Source organism: Pempheris klunzingeri, chromosome 8 (genome assembly GCF_042242105.1).
Source record: "Pempheris klunzingeri isolate RE-2024b chromosome 8, fPemKlu1.hap1, whole genome shotgun sequence".
NCBI classification, from domain to species: domain Eukaryota; kingdom Metazoa; phylum Chordata; class Actinopteri; order Acropomatiformes; family Pempheridae; genus Pempheris; species Pempheris klunzingeri.
Window position 1 is genome coordinate 13,133,048 of NC_092019.1, and position 18,789 is coordinate 13,151,836.

The following is an 18,789-nucleotide window of genomic DNA, read 5'->3' on the forward strand; positions in this document are numbered from 1 at the left end:
ACAAAGCAGAATTATCGGTCACGTGGGACAATTTGTTGAGTAAAACCCACAGTCAGCTGTAAAAGAACAACATAACCCTCTGTCAGTTGTGATTGTTTTTTATGGCTGTCGTCTTAAAAAAAATGCTTTTTACACAATGTTCAAAATAACATCTTGTGTTAGTCCTGCAGAGATCAGATCCCAGGCCACACAAAATGATACAACATACATGTTTCACATACTTACTGGTATGTTTATTAACACCAGGAACAACAAGCTACATCACAACCTCTGTGATAAAAGTTTGATTACCAAATACAGAAAACATTCACAGGCTAATGAGGCTATGTAATAAAAGGATTAACTTGTTAAAACTAAAATGTACAGTATATCAAAGCCATTTTACGGTGGCAAGCTACTATTACACACTCTGCTTTTAAAAAATAAAAAACACCTTATGTGGCTGTACAATGTCAAAACTCCTGCACAGTAAAAGTTATAATAAACACGACTGGCAAATATGGAAAGAACAAACTATAGTAAGTATAGTTGCTCTGTTCTTAAATGTACCACTCCGATGAAAGAGTCATTAAGAAATCAGTTCTTGTGTTTTTGGCTTTGTGTCTCCAGCCATAATGCGATGAATCCTCCTGCGGTGGTTTTTCAGTGATTTAAGGTTTGGGTATGTGCCCTGGCAGACATCACAGCGGTATGATTCAGACCGTTTGTGAGTAAGCAGGTGTTTCTGCAAACCATCCACAGTGCCAAACCAGCGAAGACAGACAGGGCAGCGCACAGGCTTTATGGCCGGCTTGCAAGCCCCGCTCCTCTGGTGAAACATAAGACTGATTGTGTTCGGGAAGTCAGAGTTGCAATTGGAACAGTGATAGGTTTTGGGTGGGTTTGTGGGTGCGTTTGTGGGCCGACCACCTTTGCATCGATTCCAGGATATGTGCCTCCGAAGGGAACAGCGACTGGCGAAAGTGTTGCCGCACCGTGTGCATACGATCCTTTGCTGCTTTTTCGTTGGGTTTGGAAGCTGCTCTGGGCGTGGCTGCTTCTGTGGAGGCTGATGCACTGGCTGAGGAGGCTGCTGCTGCTGCTGAAATCTGAGCAACAGAGGTTGTGATCGTTGTGGTTGCAGTCCCTTCAGCAGCTGGTGATGAGGATGCATGTGGATCTGTAGATGAACTTCGTAGTCTGCCCAGGAATTAACGGTCTCTCCACAAGTCGGACATGTGTAGGATTCCTGTGCGTGCTTCTGCAGATGCTCCAGGAGAAGCCTTGGAGATGTAAATCCGACCCCACACTCACATGTCACCCTCCTCGGGAGCACCGACGGAAGTGACATGATGCCCCAGTTGCTTCCATCATCCTCCTGGGTTTGACAGTCTGTTGCATTGCCTGAAATACTCTGCGGTAAAGTCCCCCTGTCTGCATCCTTCACCGGTTGTTGCAACTGACATTTCTTCCTGTGAACCATCATGTTATCTTTACGGTTAAAGGTCTTCCCACAGACAAAACAAGCAAACATTGGTTTCATATTGTTTAGTAGAGTGACGCCCTGACTGCCACTCTGAGCTACAGTCCCAGGTCCGCGTGGCCTGAACCCACACAGTCGTAAATGGCGTCTCAAAGTAGATGGCCGGCTGTAGGTTTTCTGACACCTGTTACAAGGGTACCGCTTTACACCATCGCTGACAAAATAACGCAAACCAGGCGCCGCCACCTCTGCATGTTCAGCTGACACAGATTTTGTCGCCTCTCTATCATCAAGAGCTTTCTCTGCAGAGTTCAGCACCTCCATTTCATCATCCAGAGGCATCGTCCACTGTCCTTCATTGCTGTCTTCATTATCAACTGCTACTTTACCCCAGCTACTGTTTTCTTCTCGCTGGGGAGATATCCCGCAAAGAGACGCATCTTTGTGCTCCTCCATCATCGAAGATTTGGGGTAGAAGGGTGAGAAGCTTTTTGCTGGATTAGTCCAGGCCAATTGTGAAACTGCAGAATGCTCTGAATTCGGAGAGGTCACCTCCACCTTGATACGACCAGAGACTTCGGTGCCCACAGCAATACTCTTAGCGAGCTGAGAACCAGCATTGACCTCTGCATCCATTGTGGCTTTACTGTTTGATCTCAATACCAGCATTTTCTGAATGGAGGAACTGGTCTGCTGAGAGAGCGCTGACCCTGGGCCCTGGCACTTGTGCATTTTGAGGTTCCACCTCCGTGCGTAGCTGTGCTTGCACAATGGACAAAAGAAAACCTTTTTTGTATTATTTACACTATGGAATGGCACTACTTTTTGGGCAAACTTGCTTTTTAAAGACCCGGACAGCTGTAGCGTTTTGTTTCCTGACTGAGGGCAAACGTGATTGTCAGGTAAAGGCATCCGTCCAATGATAAGCTGTTTGCAGCGGCGACAACATTTTATCCTCTCTTTTTTGTGCAAGAAATGATGCTCTGTCAATTTGTCCAAGTTTTGAAAGACCCTTCGACAGCGGCCACATTGATACCTCCCATATGTGCCATTACTGCTATGATCCATGAGCTTTTGACGGGTTTCAAGGACCACAACAGGTGAGAAAGTCTTAGTCAGAGAGACAACCCTCTTCCTACTAGACTCAAGAACTCTGCTGATGGACGGAGCTTTAGTCTTTATACCAGGAGTTGCAAGCAGCCGCCTCAACTGTGCAATGGAGAGATCGTTGATCGGCGACACCTCAGTTTTTGCCCCTGGTGTTATGTCAACAGGGACGACTTCCCGTTTGGGGGTCACTGTGTTACTGTTTTGGTTCCGAGACTGAGGAGCTGAAAAGCGCTTCATGTACGCTGATGCCACCAACTTCATTAGGGCATTTTTTCTGGGCAGCGTCTCACCATTTTCGCTGTTGGCAACAGAATTTGTTTTGTCTTGGAAATGCTTGTCCTCTACAGTCTCTGGTATTTGCTCTGCTGTGGCTGACATGTTCTCAAGTTGTTTCTCTCCTTCATCTCGAGGAGGTGTACACTGACCTTGAGGAGTGGTTACTATGGCAATGCCATCCTCCAGGCTTTCATCTGCTTTATGGTCTGTTAATGTGGGTAACTCAACAGCTGGGGACCGTGATGTAGAGGGGCAACTAAGGACCAAACCTGGCTGGGTTGTAGTTGGACTGCGTGACACATGCTGCGTGGGAAAAGCTTTATCAAATCCTGTTTCACAGAGAGCAATATTATTATCTAGAGGTTCCAGTAGCTGTAGTTGAGAGGCATGTGAACGCTTATGCTCCAGCATAAGACTGAAGTCCTGAAATTCCTCCCCACAATCACAAATATAAAAAGAAGGTGAAGGGCTCTCAGGCGGTGGACTGGGGTGCTCACTCGATGAGTCCATACCGGCAAACAGTGTTTCATGTGGGCTGCTATTAGGCTGCGGAGGTGCAGACACCTTGGACAGTGGGCTAGCATGGGTTGCCTGATGTACTAGCAGGGAGGCCAATCCAGTGAAGGTGGCGGAACATGCCACGCAACGATACACTTTGGACGATGAAGTACTTCCCTGTAACCCAAGCATCATCGCAATCCAGGCGCTGTGGTCATGCAAGGAAGCTTCCTGTAAATCACACACAACATAAACAAAAAGATGTTACTAAGTGAAAATGGACGGTCACAATTCATTGTAATGGCATACATGTAAACACATTTTGTCATTAATTTAAGTGTTTAATATAGTTACTCATTTTAAACAAGTTATATATATATTAACAATATGATGAGCAATATTTTTTGTGTACTGAGACATTACTTTTTGCCATTCGTACAAAATAGTTAGGTACAATGCCCAACCAGGTCTCTTCAGTAATATGGAGAAGAGGCCATGCTCAGACAGTGCTGCCATGGCCTGCATTTTCTCCCAGCATTTAACTTCACAGTGCACCTGGCAGATGCCCTGGATTGCAACATGAAGCGACACAGCCCAACCTGCCAGTGGCTAGCAAATCCAACAGGTCTTGCTGCAGAAATGGAATCACATCCCATAGCTGCAGATTTATGCCGCGTTTCCACTCACTTTGTATAGCATGTTTTAGCCTCGCTATGCTCAAGTGCATTTCTACTTCATCGTCACATTAGGCAAGAAATTCATGCCTCTGCCGTGTTTGTGATACAATGCTCTTGGCTCTGTGTAGTGCAAAACCATAACAGTCTGTGTTGTTGAGCAAAACCAACTGGCTAGACACGAGCGGTCATGTATGTAACTTGTATCATGACCACAGACTGCCCAAAGTGTATTGCCTTTATACACAGTACCAGGTGTGATTAAACTGTTTTTATTAATTCTGCTGGTGGGGGGAGTGTGTGTGTGGGCGTATGGTGGTGGGGTGGGCCTTCCTGTATACTCCTTGTGGGGCCTCCTTGCAAAGTATCAGTCACCCTGATAGCGTTGTGGTGGAGCCTCTCAGCTTCTCAGGACGCGTGCTGCAGGGAATTGGATCTGACGTCACCAATGACCAAACACACTACATGCACGTAGTCCTTATGTGACGGCCACCTTTTGCTTTTGATGTGGATTTCCCTTAAGAACGCCAGAGTCATGTTTTCTGACACGAGTACATTTGTGTCGTCTGTGTTCTTACAGATTTGTTTCACGATTACATTTCTGTTTTTATTTTCTTTAAACATATCCTGGTTCTGATTGACTCAGAAATCAGAAAAATCATTTTTAATCATTAGTTTGATCTGTTGTGCTGATTTATCGTCTAACACTATCACTTATGGCAGTTTGTTGGTTAAGTAGCTCTGGTACATGCTGCAGTACCTTCATGCTTGGGTAACATTTACATGTTTATATCAACTGCTTTGTGCTCTTCCACTTTTCCACATTCAACAGGAATAAATTGGTCTTTTTAATCATTTCTGAGGCCAGCATGACCCCTGTTGAAGACGTCAGTGATTCTGGTGCATGTTTGGACCCCCTTCCTTTGCTATAAAGAACACATATTCAAAATGCAATACCTGTTGTTAGATTGGTTAAAAAAGAAACAAGACCATTGCATAAACTTCCAGAGGTAAAACTAACCGTTTAAAGTTGACCTGGCCAGGGAGGAGAGCCTTATTTGCAGCCTGCAGCATCAGACTGAGGCAGTGACAGACAGCTAAACCAGAGCCAAACATAAGATGGACATAAACACAAGAAGGCGGATCAATTACTAATAATAATGAAAAACAAACCACAGTCACCACCTGGATACAGGGGGGTCTCAGGCTACGTTAGCTAGCAAATGCTAGCCATATTGCTAACGAGCATTTGAATGTTGTCTCACTAATAACACACTATAACGTTATTATTTCACACACAAAGTAAAATCGGTGGTAAAAGATCCAATCTTAAGCTACCGAGTTTCTTCCACATGAGCACCATCGATCTCCTGGGTTGGCCCGCTGGGTGTCAGACCCACGGACCATGCCTGGGTCTGGCTCGGGTACCTCCGAGGGGCTGCTAGCATCGGCTAACCAGGGGGAGGTGGCCGGACAAGTTCCCGAGAAAGGCCGGAGATAGGAATAACGTTAGCTAACCTGCGTTAGCATGCTAGTAACCATGACCCGCTGCGGGGTGCAGATCCTGCACAATAACCACCCGTTTTTATCTTCGCGTACTCACCGGTCACTGGAGCGGCAACGACGTCCCACAAAGCGGAGCCACGGTGGCTGGGAGAGGGGAGGAGAGACGGCTCGGCAGACATCTGTCCGTGCAGAGGACATTAACTCTCAAGGGTCTGCTCGGCTCTGGTGGGAACAAATGTGCTGCTGTGCCAGGAAGAAGAGCACCGAGCTTGGGCTGCAGCTGCAGCAGGCGAGGAACGGAGGCAACGCTGGGTCACACTGCGCATGCGCGGTCAACCCAACCCCTCTGGGACTGTGTGCGCTGTGTGTGCGCCACGGCTGTGCGCCGATTTGGCGATGTGGCCACAGTTGAAAGTGCGGCGCTGTCTCTCTTTAAAGGTTTAAACTACAAATAGCTATAATGCACACATTTCTTTCTGTGCATTGCACGTCCAGCTGTTGCTATTTTGCGGCATCGCAATTTTAGTCATTATGTCTGATGTAATGACTAATTTGTGACCTAAAAAATGCAAAAGCTTTCAGTCAATCACCCCTAATAATATTTGGCACACGAAGATAGTTAATGTGAAACTAGCACTAATAACCCTGGACCAATGTTAATTTTAGGCTAACATAGGCAGCACTAATGCTTGGTAGGATCAGAATCAGAATCAGAAATGCTTCAATTATTCCCAAGGAACAAATTTGGGCATTACTGTTGCTCTGACACAGAAACATAGGAGAAGTATAGAAATAAAATAAACTAGAATAACAATTTTCTGTATGTACAGAGTATATACAGTGAATATGAATAAAGATCGAGCTCCTGTGCCTGACAAGCCCATCATGAAGGGGTTGGGCGATACAGTCAAAGATGACGTGCAACTTGGACAGCATCCTCCTCTCTGACACCACCGTCAGAGAGTCCAGCTACACTCCGACATCGTCACTGGCCTTGCGGATCAGCTTGTTCAGTCTGTTGGTGTCGGCTATCCTCGGCCCTCAGAGGGCCTGATTAACCTAAATCAGCTGTAGGTCCTGTTCCTCTTTGGGTTTTCCATGTGCGCTGGGTGTGTATTAGTTATTATTTAATTATTGTATTAATAGTCTTGACTTTTAACTCAGGATCACTTTTTTGGTGGGGAACCTGAAACTCGGCTGATCATTTCAGTTTATAATATACTTTGGTGGTGCACACAGTGACAAAGAATTTGCAGATTGTTAAATGACCACAAACCAAATGTAACATGGTGAATGTGGAGCCTCTCGAGCCCCTTAGGGGTCTGGGACTCGGGCTGGTTATTGATCCAGTCATGATAATCTCAGCCAATGTGAAGCCATGTTTCTAGTAAAACAGTTGTCTGTTTGTAAAGGTAAAAATGGAGCAGCCAAGCCAAATAGAGGTGTTTGGATGTGTTGAGATCTTCATGACTGAGGGTGAGTTTGAAAGAGTGACAACCATAAAGTTAGGCAGTCGTCACATCATTGCCTGTGGTGGTGAGGAGAGACCAGTGCCATAAAGCAAAACTCTTGATTCACTGGTTGACTGCGCCTGTGGTAAGGAGATTTGATTACTTATTGTGAGAAACACACTGCAGATATAAGGCAGTATAGATGACAGAGTAAGGAGCAGTGATTAGAGAGGATCCCTGTGCTGTCTATCTTCTTGCATAAGAACCAGGTGAAGGCGCCAGGGCACCTCCTTGGACTTCTTTGGACTGTGGTATTGACCAACTGGGACAAAACCCAGAGATTCAGCACACATTGGAAGGAAGATCTGTCCTTGGTCTTGAGAAAAGTCTGGGAAGCTACTATAGAGGCACTGGTGTATTTACTGAGTTTAAACACATCATTGCTTTAAGATTTGCCTCTGTCAGGTTGGCTCTCTATGTGTTGTTTGTCCGACAGCTCTTGAATGAAGATGGGATCCGTTGCTCACTTGGGCACTCACCTCTTTAGAAATGGCAGTCACAAGGCACCAGTGGAAATGATAATTAAATAAATTGCCAGAATCCCCTCAGGACCAATTCTCTACAAACGGTAACATTTATATAAATGCATATATCCACATAATGACATAATCTGAAAAAATCTGCTCCCTTTGGCTCCAGCTCGTGCTCCTCATGACAAGTGCAAGAATCCACTCAACAGTGTGGATTCTTGCACTCTTGTGTGAATGCCTGAATAAAAACGGCCAATCAGAACCAGGAGGCGTCTTTAACGTAGTGTCAATCACTGCTAAAGCACATGCTGCACATGTTAATTCTCGCTATGTGGAGTAAAGGAGGCGTCAATCCTCAGGCAAGTAGCAGCCTGGATGCTAACGTCAGAGGTACATTTCTCAGCGCTCTGCTCTTTTCCAGTCACACATACAGCTGATCTTAACGTAAAGCACCCACTCTGTAACTTGGTCTGTCTGTTCAGTTTTGAGGCATAAAAGTGAAGCACAGCGCAGCAGGAAGGGACAGGGACCTGAAGGTTCCACTCACTAAAATGTCCACTGTTTTCTCAATGAGGCCAGCAAATGTCATACACAGACAGAATGATAAACAGTTCCTTGAGAATGAAAGTTTGAAATACATATAACAATTTAACAAAAATAGATAGAGATTGTAAAACTCCTCTTTCCAGGCTGTGAAAGGAGATATGATTGAGTGACCGACATCTTTCCTTGGAGCGCATGACTACAAGCCCTCCGCTGGAGTGCTAAGGAGTGGCTGGGATGTGCAGTATAGTTTATGATTGCTAGTGGCTTGTAGCTTGACCTTCACATACCAGCTTAAAAGACAGATGGAGGCAGACAGAGACAGATAGAACATCTGCAGACAGGTTGTGCATTAGGTACTTGAACCATTACTATGGTGCAGCTCCACATCCATGGGTCTGTCTCCAGGGGTGTACTGGAAAAGAAATTCAGCCCTGGACTCTGGTCAAACCAGTGATTTGCCAGAATACACACGCAACACGCTTTCATTTGAACTCCAAATCGCAGGCACACGGTGAGGGCTGGCAAACAGACAGGCTCAGGTGACTGTATTTTTTTATGGTTTTTGTCTGGGATTTGGCCCAGTGTGTTGGTACACTACTGTCTGGCTCCAACACTGGTGATTTTAGAGTGTCAACTGAAGGAGCCACTGCAGTTTCTATATATAGCGTTGCAGTTTCAGGGCTTGTTTGATTTGTCAGCACTGTTCAGTACTGCAATCTACACACCTAGACACTGACTCAGAGCATTGTTGGAGACAATAACTACAGCCCAGTGCCTAAAAGTGGTTCTGGATTCCTGTGATTGAAATTCATACTTTAGTGTGGGCTTTGACTTGATTAATTCATCGGTATCAACACGGTATGTCAGTCCCTTCCCTTGCAAAAATACTCTGCTTGGCCAGAAAGCACTTGTCCACTGAGTGGTCAGTCAAGTCCAGACAGATTCTCATGGTACCATACCCCTGGGGAAACCTGATCACTGCAGTAATCCAAGGTCCAGTCAGGTTCAGTAACCATATTATCTTCAGCACCTCTTCAGGATGGGGAATAGTGGATGGATTTTTAACAATACAAATGTACTACATATCAAACTAATTCCTATTCTGCAGACAGGGCACACGCTGCTTCACATTGCCTCACTGTATTCCTCAACCTCTTGAATGAAGCAAGTGCTCATGGGATGAAATAAGACTGTCTGGATGTTTTCTCTGAAATCAGGATCTAATACATCACAGAGTTTGTGCTTCGCTTGGTTTCCCCAAGGATATTCTAATATTGGCAACAGGACTTCCTCTGACAGTGTCTCAGCCAGGCCAAATACACTTATGGACTTCAGTATTGCAAACTTTCCCGGACCACTTCCACATCTCATGCTGCTCCTCTGGGTGCCTCCTGATCTGGCATTCAGAGGTTTAATGTTAAGGACCATTTTGCTGCTAATTCTTTTCAGAGTCAGACACTTGCACACTCTTGATGATGTGAGCTGTGCAGGAGGAACCTTGGTCTTTAGGTACTTCCTCACCAGTCTGCTGAAGCACATCTTTGCTGCCACTTCTGTTCACTCTCTCACTTCTCCATCCATTTCAGTGTACTCAAAGTAAAAGTAAAGACGGGTAGCACAAGACCTAGAAATCCCTGCTGTTAATTTTCAATCATTAACTGTTCACATAGTGGACTTTCTTACAAGACAGGAATTTTCCGACATCCGTGATGTCCATGTTTTCTGATCTAGCCCAAAGCACTGGGATTTTGCTTGTCAGTGGCAGGCACTAATGGATTTGTTGAGTCACTGGCACGGACGATAACTAGCTTTCAAGCCGTTTGATCTTGTGGTTTCTCTCAACTTACTCAAGTCAACACAAAGATCTGGCCCAAGCAAAGTAGTGTACACAGTAACGTCTTTGTTTAATTCAATAGTGGGACAGAGATGACTGGGCCCACATCACTGACAGCGATTCACAATATCCTTCTAGCTCAGGATTGCAACAGCTACACGTGAAAGTGCATGAAATGAAAAGCAATCGATTTCTTCTTACTATGGGCGTGCAGCATCTATGAAACTGCACACTTGCTGATGTGTACTCCAGAAAGAGGTCTCTGCCAGCTAACTCGAATCCATAAGAACAAATTAAGAAACATTTTAGATGTTCTTGCCCAAGAACAGGGTTGATAGAAATGCCCCTTTTCACAGAAACCAGCATTACTGTATCTGTTATTATGACAACTCTGTGGAGCTGAGCTGGTGCTTCAGTCTGGATCATGAATCTGGGCTGAAACAGTTCCTTTGTCACATCATGCTATGACCATAGAGCAGAATATGTATGAATAATATTCATTTCTCAGTGTTCTTTATAATTTAAGTCAATATGGTTAGGATTGCCTGTTTATAGAAAGTTTGGGTTTGTATCAGTGTTAATCTTTGCAAAGCACCATAAGACTTGTTTTTAAAAACACTCGACAAATTAATTGACTTAAGCATTTTCAAGAATTCTGTTACATTAACAAGCCAAAATAAAGATCAACATTGGCCATGTGGGCTCGTCTACCATTAAATCTACTTTCAAATGGCACAGTCATAAAATAATTAGAACAAAAAGGGCCTTAGCATGTGTGACAGTATTTTGAATAAAATAAAAACAGAAATTTTCAACACCCATCAATTTTCTGTGCCTGCTTATCCTATTTAGGGTCAAAGCGGCAGAAGCCAATATCAGAGGCAGGGTGCAAGCTGGACATGCTGCCAATCACAGGGCTACCACACAATGGCAACCACAGAGTTCAGTTTGACATGTCCTTAGATTGTGAGGGAGAACATGCAAGCTCCACACAGAGAGGCCCCTAGAATCTGCTTGAATCAGACCAGGACCAGCACCAGCACTAACCATTGAACTGCCACACAGGCTGTGCACTTCCTCCTATTGTTATCTACCAGTTGACAAGTTCTACCAAAAGCAAACTGGGCAGACTAAATGTTCAACACTCTTACTTAAATGTTGTTCACAGTTATACCCACAAGCTGATTTTTACCTAACCTACTGATCTAAAAGTGAGTATAGTCACTTTTACACTACACAAAGTATTTACTCTTATATATTCCCAAAATCAACCATTTTTGTGAAACTGAGTGAGGCTTCTCACAGCTTCCTTTCCATTTGCTTCCCCATTAGTGCCCAGAAATAAATACAAACCCACAAATTGATTTTATAGTTGACTTTACTCCTTAATTGAATGCATCAACTGATTTTTTAAAAATAAAAGTAACATCCTTAGGCTGAGAAAAGAATACTCATTAAGAACATCTTTCAAACGTTTCCACATTATAATATCAAAAATGCAACCCATAATAAACAGAAATGCTAAACTGAAAATTACAAAATTATCTATAGTACATGAGGAGTCATAGAAAATACCAATAGATTAAAATGAGCAGCTCGAATGTTACACATTTTCAACAAAACTGACTCAAAACTATTTCAAAATAAATGTCAAACATCAAAAATGATCATGACTAATTAACAATTTGAGCCTTTATCCAAGACATTTTATGAACATCTTATCCCATCATGCTGTCTGTATTCATCACACAGAATATTGTCATGAAATTTACAAAGAAATTATCTGGCGAACTAACTGTATACAAATTCCATTAGAACTAAAAATATATACAATGTGGATAGGAACTCAAGAGAAGATGCCCTGTCAGCGAGTCAAGAGCTTTACAAGTATGCAAGAAGGGCAAAAAATACAAATTTGTGATTTCAAGTGGAGGTACGCAGTTAGATGTAAGGCATGAAAAGGATTTCAAGTTACTTTTATAGTTATTCAAAGGGAAGATAAGGTAGATGGGATGCAACAGCCATTACCGAGAGGACCCAGCATGGGTCTGTTGATGTTCCTCCAGTAGGTGAGGAAAAGCAAAGGCCTTGTCACATTCGGTGCATTCATAGACAACTTGGCCGACGTGACTTTCTTGATGCTGCCTTAGAAGAGACCACTGGCTGAATGACTTGTAGCACATATCACAGCGGTACTCAATGGTTTCAGCATGCAATCTCATATGCAAAGACAGATCCTGTGCTGAACTGAATTCAGTGCGGCACTGGCTACATTTTAGCACGTTCTCTTCTGATCGAGTTGCGATTTGAGCAGCCAGTTTTTGACGGTGCCTTCGCTCGTGCTCTTTGAGGTACCGCTTCACGGCAAACGTTTTTCCACACAGCTCACATTTGAACGGTTTTTCATTTGGGTGCTGTTTATTTTGATGCTCCAAGAGACCACTTTTTGAGGAAAACAGCATTGAGCAAACAGGGCAATTGAACAAGTCCTCTCCAGTAACATCAACCTCCTCTTCATCCCCTTCTGCTTGATAAGTTGGAGGGGATGTCTTAGCTGTTGGATTTGAGTATTCAGTCTTCCTCTCTGCGTGCTGTTGACGCGAACAGCGGTGATGGCAAAAAGCCTCGCTTCCCAAAAAGCTCTGGCCACACACGCATTCAAGTTCAGTAGATGATGCCAGATGACGGCGCTCATGTTCTTCGAGCTTAGTTCCAGAGGGAAATGTCATTTGACAAATTTTGCATTGAAATGCACCATCCAGATGAGTGGGGAAATGACGAATCAATTCAGCGGAACTAGCAAAACACTGATGACAAACTGGACATATGAACCCATGTGAAGAACCTTCATATTTATCTGCCGTGTTAAGTTTAATTTCTGCTGTAGCATCATCATCATGGCTTTTAAGATGGCTGAGGAAGTGCTGAGAGGAGGAAAAACTATTGTTGCATTTATTGCATGGATATTCACCAGTAGAACATGATAGTTGATGGGTTGACCTGTGCTTTTTCAGGTGAGATGCATGCAGAAAATGTTTATCGCAGTCCGAACATGAATATGGTCGCTCTTTGGCTTCCATGCAACCATGCTCCGACAGCTCCTCTGGGTCTCTGAAGCGCTCACTACAAACGCCGCAACGATATTTCAGTTCTTTGGTGACCACTGGTGAGCTTTCAGAAAGTGAAGCTAGCTTCTCACATACTTCCCTTGAAACTGAAGGTGGGTGACTTTCACCTGCCTTAGAGTGGTATTTCCGATGCTCAGCTCTACTACTCTTGGAGAGAAACACACGATTGCATATGTCACATGGGAAGTTCTCTTCCTGGTGGGTGGACATATGCTCTGCTAACTGTGTGGGTCCTGTGAAACTGAGGTGACACTTAGAACAACGGTAAGGACGACTCTTTCCATGAGTATGCTTGTGTTTACGCAGTGCAAAGAGAGAGACAAAACCCCTGCCGCATGCCTGACACTGAAATTCAGATTTGTGCATTCGTTGATGCTGCTGCAACTGGGATGCCTGGAAAAAACATCGACCGCATTCTGCACATTCATGTGGTTTTTCACCCAGGTGACACCGTTGATGATCCTCTAGACTTTCCGACGTTGGGAAGGTCTTGCCACACACGTGGCATGGGAAGTATGGTGCAGAGTCTGAGTCGCTGTCCTCAGTGCAGTTATTTTCATCCTCATCACTTTCACCAGTTGCACTGACTTGACTGCTGGATTGTTGCTCAGTGCTGCTCTTCCCCTGTACAGTACTCCCAAGATCCCTCTGCTCTTTTTGATGCCATTTTCTATAGTGTCTTGCCAGTGACTTTTTGACTGAATAGGTCTTGCTACAGAAACGACAGGTGAATACATCATCTGGATGGTCTTCACTGTAATGACTGCATAAAGACAATCTTGTCCAAAACCTTTGATGACACAATTTGCAAGCATAAGGTCTATTTGGGTCATGACATGTTCTGTGGTTTTCAAGATCAGATGAAGTGTACACCATCTTGGAACAGTCAGGGCATGGGTATTTCTTTTCAATTTCATGCAACTTCATGTGCTTTTCAAGATTTCCTTGGCTTGCACACACCCGCCCACACTTAGTACAAGTGTTGTGCTTTTTTGCTTGTTCCTGCCGTCCATGTTCTTCAAGGTGACTAATGAGCATTAAGCCATCCGTGTAGCTTTTGTCACATTCTGAACACTGGAACTGCACAGCTTTCTTCTCTTGACTTGAGCTGCCTTGCACCTGATCTCCTTCTGAATTTTGTGAGGATTCATCCACTTGATCCTCTTTGCAGGAGAAGTTAGTCCGTAAAACCCCAGTACCAGTTGTTTTGGAACCTTCTTTGAACACTAGAACAGAGTCATTCAACGCAAAGTCAATCTCTGCTTTCAAAGGGACTTCCAACTGTTGGGTTGCATTCCTCTCTGACATACAGCCAAATCTACATTTCCTGTAGTGATTACGGAGAAGACTTTTATTCCAGAAGCCTTTCTTGCATGTTTTGCAGGTGAAAGGATTCTCCACTGCGTGCACTCGTGCATGACCAGTTAGTCCAGCTTTATTTGAAAAGCTCATATTGCACTCTGAGCAGGTGAATGGTTTGGGGAGCTCCGCATCAAGAGCTGTATCCAGTTTACAGATTAAATTAGCACCATCATTAATCTCTTCACCACAACTCACATCCATAGGCTCTTCTTTAATGTTTCGTATATTTGACAGATGGTGTTGTAGGGGAGCAGTAGATACTGGTGGAACCATTGTTTCCATTTTATGTGCATTTAAAAAATGCTCTTGGAGCTGTGAAAATATCAAAAAACGAGAACTACAGTATGCACAAGAAAAGCCTTTTAGTGGGCTTTGAGAACTTTGAGTCTGTTGGCTTTGGCAAACTACTGATTTTGACGAGTTGGGAGTTGAAGTGCAACTTTTTTTGTGACTTTCCAACCTGGCTTGAGAGAAAAATCCTCCACATTTGTCACAGAGCTCTTTAGTTTGCTGTTGTTTCTTACCGCACTTCGGGAAATGACGCTGCAGATAATCCTTCCTTATAAACCTCTGACCACAATAATCACAGGGATATGGCCTCTCTCCTGTGTGCAGGCGGGTGTGCACGTTTAATTGCCAGCCGTTTCCAAAAGTACGGGGGCAATAACTACATAGAAATCTGCCCTTTTTGTTAAAATAAGGTTGGATTCTCTGGAGAACTTGATTTCTCACTCCAATGAATGACTTTGTCTCATTTTCTGCAGAAATATTTGTTTCTTGGGTGACCTTCCTGCACCTTTTCATCTTCCTATGGCTCTTCAGGGATTTTTCATGAGTGAATGAGGAGCCACAGCGTGTGCATTTGAATTGTTTTGTAACATGGAACAAAGTGTTATGTCGGGCAAGTTTAGCCTGAGTTGCGAAGCTCCTTGAGCAGATTTCGCAGTCGAATGACTCTTGCTTTTCGGCAGCCTCTATGGCAAACTTATTTTGCCAACCCTTGCCTACATCATCCAAACTGATTTTGGGAATACAGACTTCCAGTCGTGCCCTTTTCCCTTTACAACGAGTCTGATGTACTTTCAGATGATCATACCTTGAAAAGCAGCTGTCACATGCTTTACAGCGATACGGCTTCACCTCGTTGTGTGTCAAGATGTGACGTCTCAAGTTTCGGGATTTCATGAAAGTCTTGGTGCAGAATTTGCATTTGTACTCAGCTTCACCTTCTGCTTGGGACTTTTGTGCAGCCTCTTTGAGAATAGGCATGTCTGACACATGTGTTGCAGCATCAATTTTGACTTTTGACTGCCCTTCTTTGAAAACACCATCACAGAAAGATTCATGCTGCAAACACATCGTCTGACTTCTGAATCTGCAGCCACAGTGTCTACATGCATAAGGTTGCAAACCAGTATGTGAAACAAGATGTCTGAAGAATACTGATCTGAACCTGAATCTCTGTGTACAGTGAGGGCATTTAAACGGGAACATGTTCTTGGTATCACTGGACTGTAATGGCACTTTTTGGACATTCTGCCATGCGTGTGACATGCTTTCACTGACATCCTCATTAAGAGATAAGGTAGTGTTGAGCTCTGCAGTCCCACTGCATTTCATCTGATGTTGATTTAATTTTCGAAATCCAAAGTACTGCCCACATCTTGAGCATAGAAGCAGAGTGTTTGTCTTGTGGCCACGGTGATGATTTTTCAGACGGTTTTTCTTATAAAACATCCGTGGACAATAGGAACATGGATGTGACCCCTTTGCGTCAGACTCCACTGTGACAAGATGTCTGGTTTGAGCAGGCAAACACTTAGCACTGTGAAGTTTAAGGTACAAGTCACGGTAAAACTGTTTCCCACAGTTAGTGCAGGAAAATGGCTTGTCTCCAGTATGTTTGACCATGTGACGCACCAAATAGCGTCGATTAGTGAAATTATCTTTGCAAAATGGACACTGGGTTGTTGAGGACCTAGATATGTGTGTCAGGCAATGTTTTCTTAGCACTTGGGCATCATCAAACATCTCTTTGCACAGGGAACATTGTAGCTGCTTTGGTCCACTCTGCTCTTTCATAGTCTCCAAGGACTGCTGTGGTTTTAGTGGTGGTCCCTCTTCAAGCTGAGGAGCCTTATTTTCCTTTCTTTTGTGGGAGCGTAGATGCCTTAGGAGGTGTGCAGGATACTGGAACTGCTGATGACAGTCTGGACATTGAAGCATTCCCCTTTTAAGATGTGAACTTCTGTGCTGGATCAGTTCTCCAATAGTTGGAAGAATCTTTCTGCAGACAGTGCACTGTATCCTCCTCTGGTGGACGATTTTATGACCAATAAGATAGGCGCGTTTCTTGAATCCTTTTCCACATTCCAGGCAGCGGTATGGTCTTTCGCCTCTGTGATTGCGCTCATGTTTCTTCAAGGACTGTGATGTGCCGAAACATTTTCCACAAAAATGACAGCTCAGGGCAAGACTGCTCTTTGCTTCAGTTGATTTTAAGTTATCTTTACTCTCTTCAGTCTCTGGACTGCTAGAAGTTGCTGGTTTAGACATTGTAGAGAAAACTGAATTTCTGTACTTGAACATTTTGCCAGTGAGTTTAAACAATTCATGTTTCTTCATATGTCTGTACTTTCCAGATGCATGACAAAAAACTGCTGGACAAAGATTGCATTTGTAACGTGGTACAGGCTTGGAGGCTCTTGAAACTAGTGGCGGTTGTTTTTTCTGTTCATCTTCCTTAGTCAGTTTTTTCTGCTCATTTTCCTTTGGCCGTTTATTATGTTCATTTTCCTTTGACTGTGTTGTCTGCTGAAACTTTTGCATTGATTTTGCCCTCTCTTTTGCAAGGCGATTGAGACAATCTCTAAGGCAGAATGTTTTAATATGCCTGTATCGGTTGGATGATAAGGTGAAGGTGGTGTGGCACAGGGGACACAGATATTTACCGGCAAGTTTTCCCTTGCCACCGTTTGTTGCAACTCTGATACAGTCACGCAAATGTCGAGCCCTGTTGTATGAATACTTGAAAAGCCGTGGGCAAAGAGGACATTTGTATTTTCCTTTTGTCTCATCATCGACTTTTTCACTTTCTTCACCACTGAGTGTTGTGGTACACTGACTTGAAAAAACTGCCAAATTCGTTCTCTTGTGTATGTTGTGTAAGTGCTTTTTGGCCTTCTCTACAGGTGAGAAGCTTTTACTGCATAAACTATACAGATTAGTTTTGGATATGTCAACAAGCTTCACGCAGCATTCAGGCAGATTTGCATATGGTTTGTTCTGTACCAAATCCTTTTGTGGTGGCGCTTTAGTTTTCCTGACAACAGCATCGGGATTTTTAACTGGAAATGTTGTCATCTTACATCTACCTGGTATATTCCTGTGTCTTTGCAAGGTACTAGTCTGTGCAAAATATAACCCACATCCATTACACTTGTAGGGTGTTTTGCCAGTGTGAGACCGCATATGCCTGATATATTGATAGAGTTTTGGAAATATGAGCCCGCATGTAATGCACTTATGTCGGCCACAGCGTTTTCTTTTCTTCTGTAAGCTGGAAACAGAAGGGAGCTCAGAGCTTTCTTTGGTTACACCACACATATGTGTTTCTGCTTGTTCATTCCTGACCAGGTAGCTATCACAAGTCTTGCAAAACTGGAAAGTGTACATTGAATGGCAACAATGGTGGTGTTCAATTAAATGATCTACACTGTGGGTTGCGTGTTGGCAATCTGCACAATGATATGAGTTACTCATTCCATTGACTGGCTCCAAGTTCCTCAATATTACAACAGGCTGCATACGTTTCCTCATTTGTGCAGAAGATTTCAGTTGAGCTGGTTGTTCCTCTGAATGGTTCGTGTGATTACTGTCAGGTCTATGTACAGAAGTGTCGTTATCTTGACTTGTGTCAAATTGTGTTTCATCAGTGTCACATGAAGAGTCTTCTCTTGACAGAGGTTCACCATACAGCATGCCAACCACAGACAGTTCCTCTGCAGGTGTATTCAACTCTTCAAATGACTCTCTTGCAATTTCAGCAACATCTCCACTAAGACCCTCTGGTACTAGACAAGAGGAGGTATTTGTACTCTCTTTTGGACTTGTCCGTTCCTTGTCTGGACAGGGATTTCCATCTGTGCTTGAGGTGTTTGACTGCAAGCAGGATTCCAAACTATTAAAAACACTTTGCTCTTTGTTACCAGTCACAGCAGGGTCACTACAATGTGGATCTGAAGGAGAGGTTGTGGTTTTTTTCTTTGCTGGACTCATCATTTCCATTTCTAGAGAAGGATTTAAGTCTGTGCTGGAGCCAATTGGCTCTGAATGACTTGCAACATTTTGTTCATTATTGTCACAGGTATCGCTGATATTACCAGTATTCATCACAGCAGGGCTCCCACAAA

The 18,789-nt window shown here is 43.7% G+C and overlaps 2 protein-coding genes across 2 annotated transcripts; both read right to left on the reverse strand.

The window, feature by feature from the left end:
* Positions 1-113: 113 nt before the first annotated feature.
* Positions 114-5,779, reverse strand: LOC139204721 (zinc finger protein 616). The gene is made up of 2 exons (XM_070834686.1): positions 5,624-5,779; positions 114-3,577 (listed from the first exon to the last, which is right to left on the reverse strand). The coding sequence occupies exon 2, from the start codon at positions 3,356-3,358 to the stop codon at positions 569-571; it is 2,790 nt and encodes a 929-aa protein (XP_070690787.1). The 5' UTR covers positions 3,359-3,577; positions 5,624-5,779; the 3' UTR covers positions 114-568.
* A 5,517-nt stretch (positions 5,780-11,296) lies between these two features.
* znf1035 (zinc finger protein 1035) lies at positions 11,297-18,635 on the reverse strand. The gene has a single exon (XM_070834639.1). The coding sequence runs from the start codon at positions 18,356-18,358 to the stop codon at positions 11,912-11,914; it is 6,447 nt and encodes a 2,148-aa protein (XP_070690740.1). The 5' UTR covers positions 18,359-18,635; the 3' UTR covers positions 11,297-11,911.
* Between the last annotated feature and the right edge of the window lie 154 nt (positions 18,636-18,789).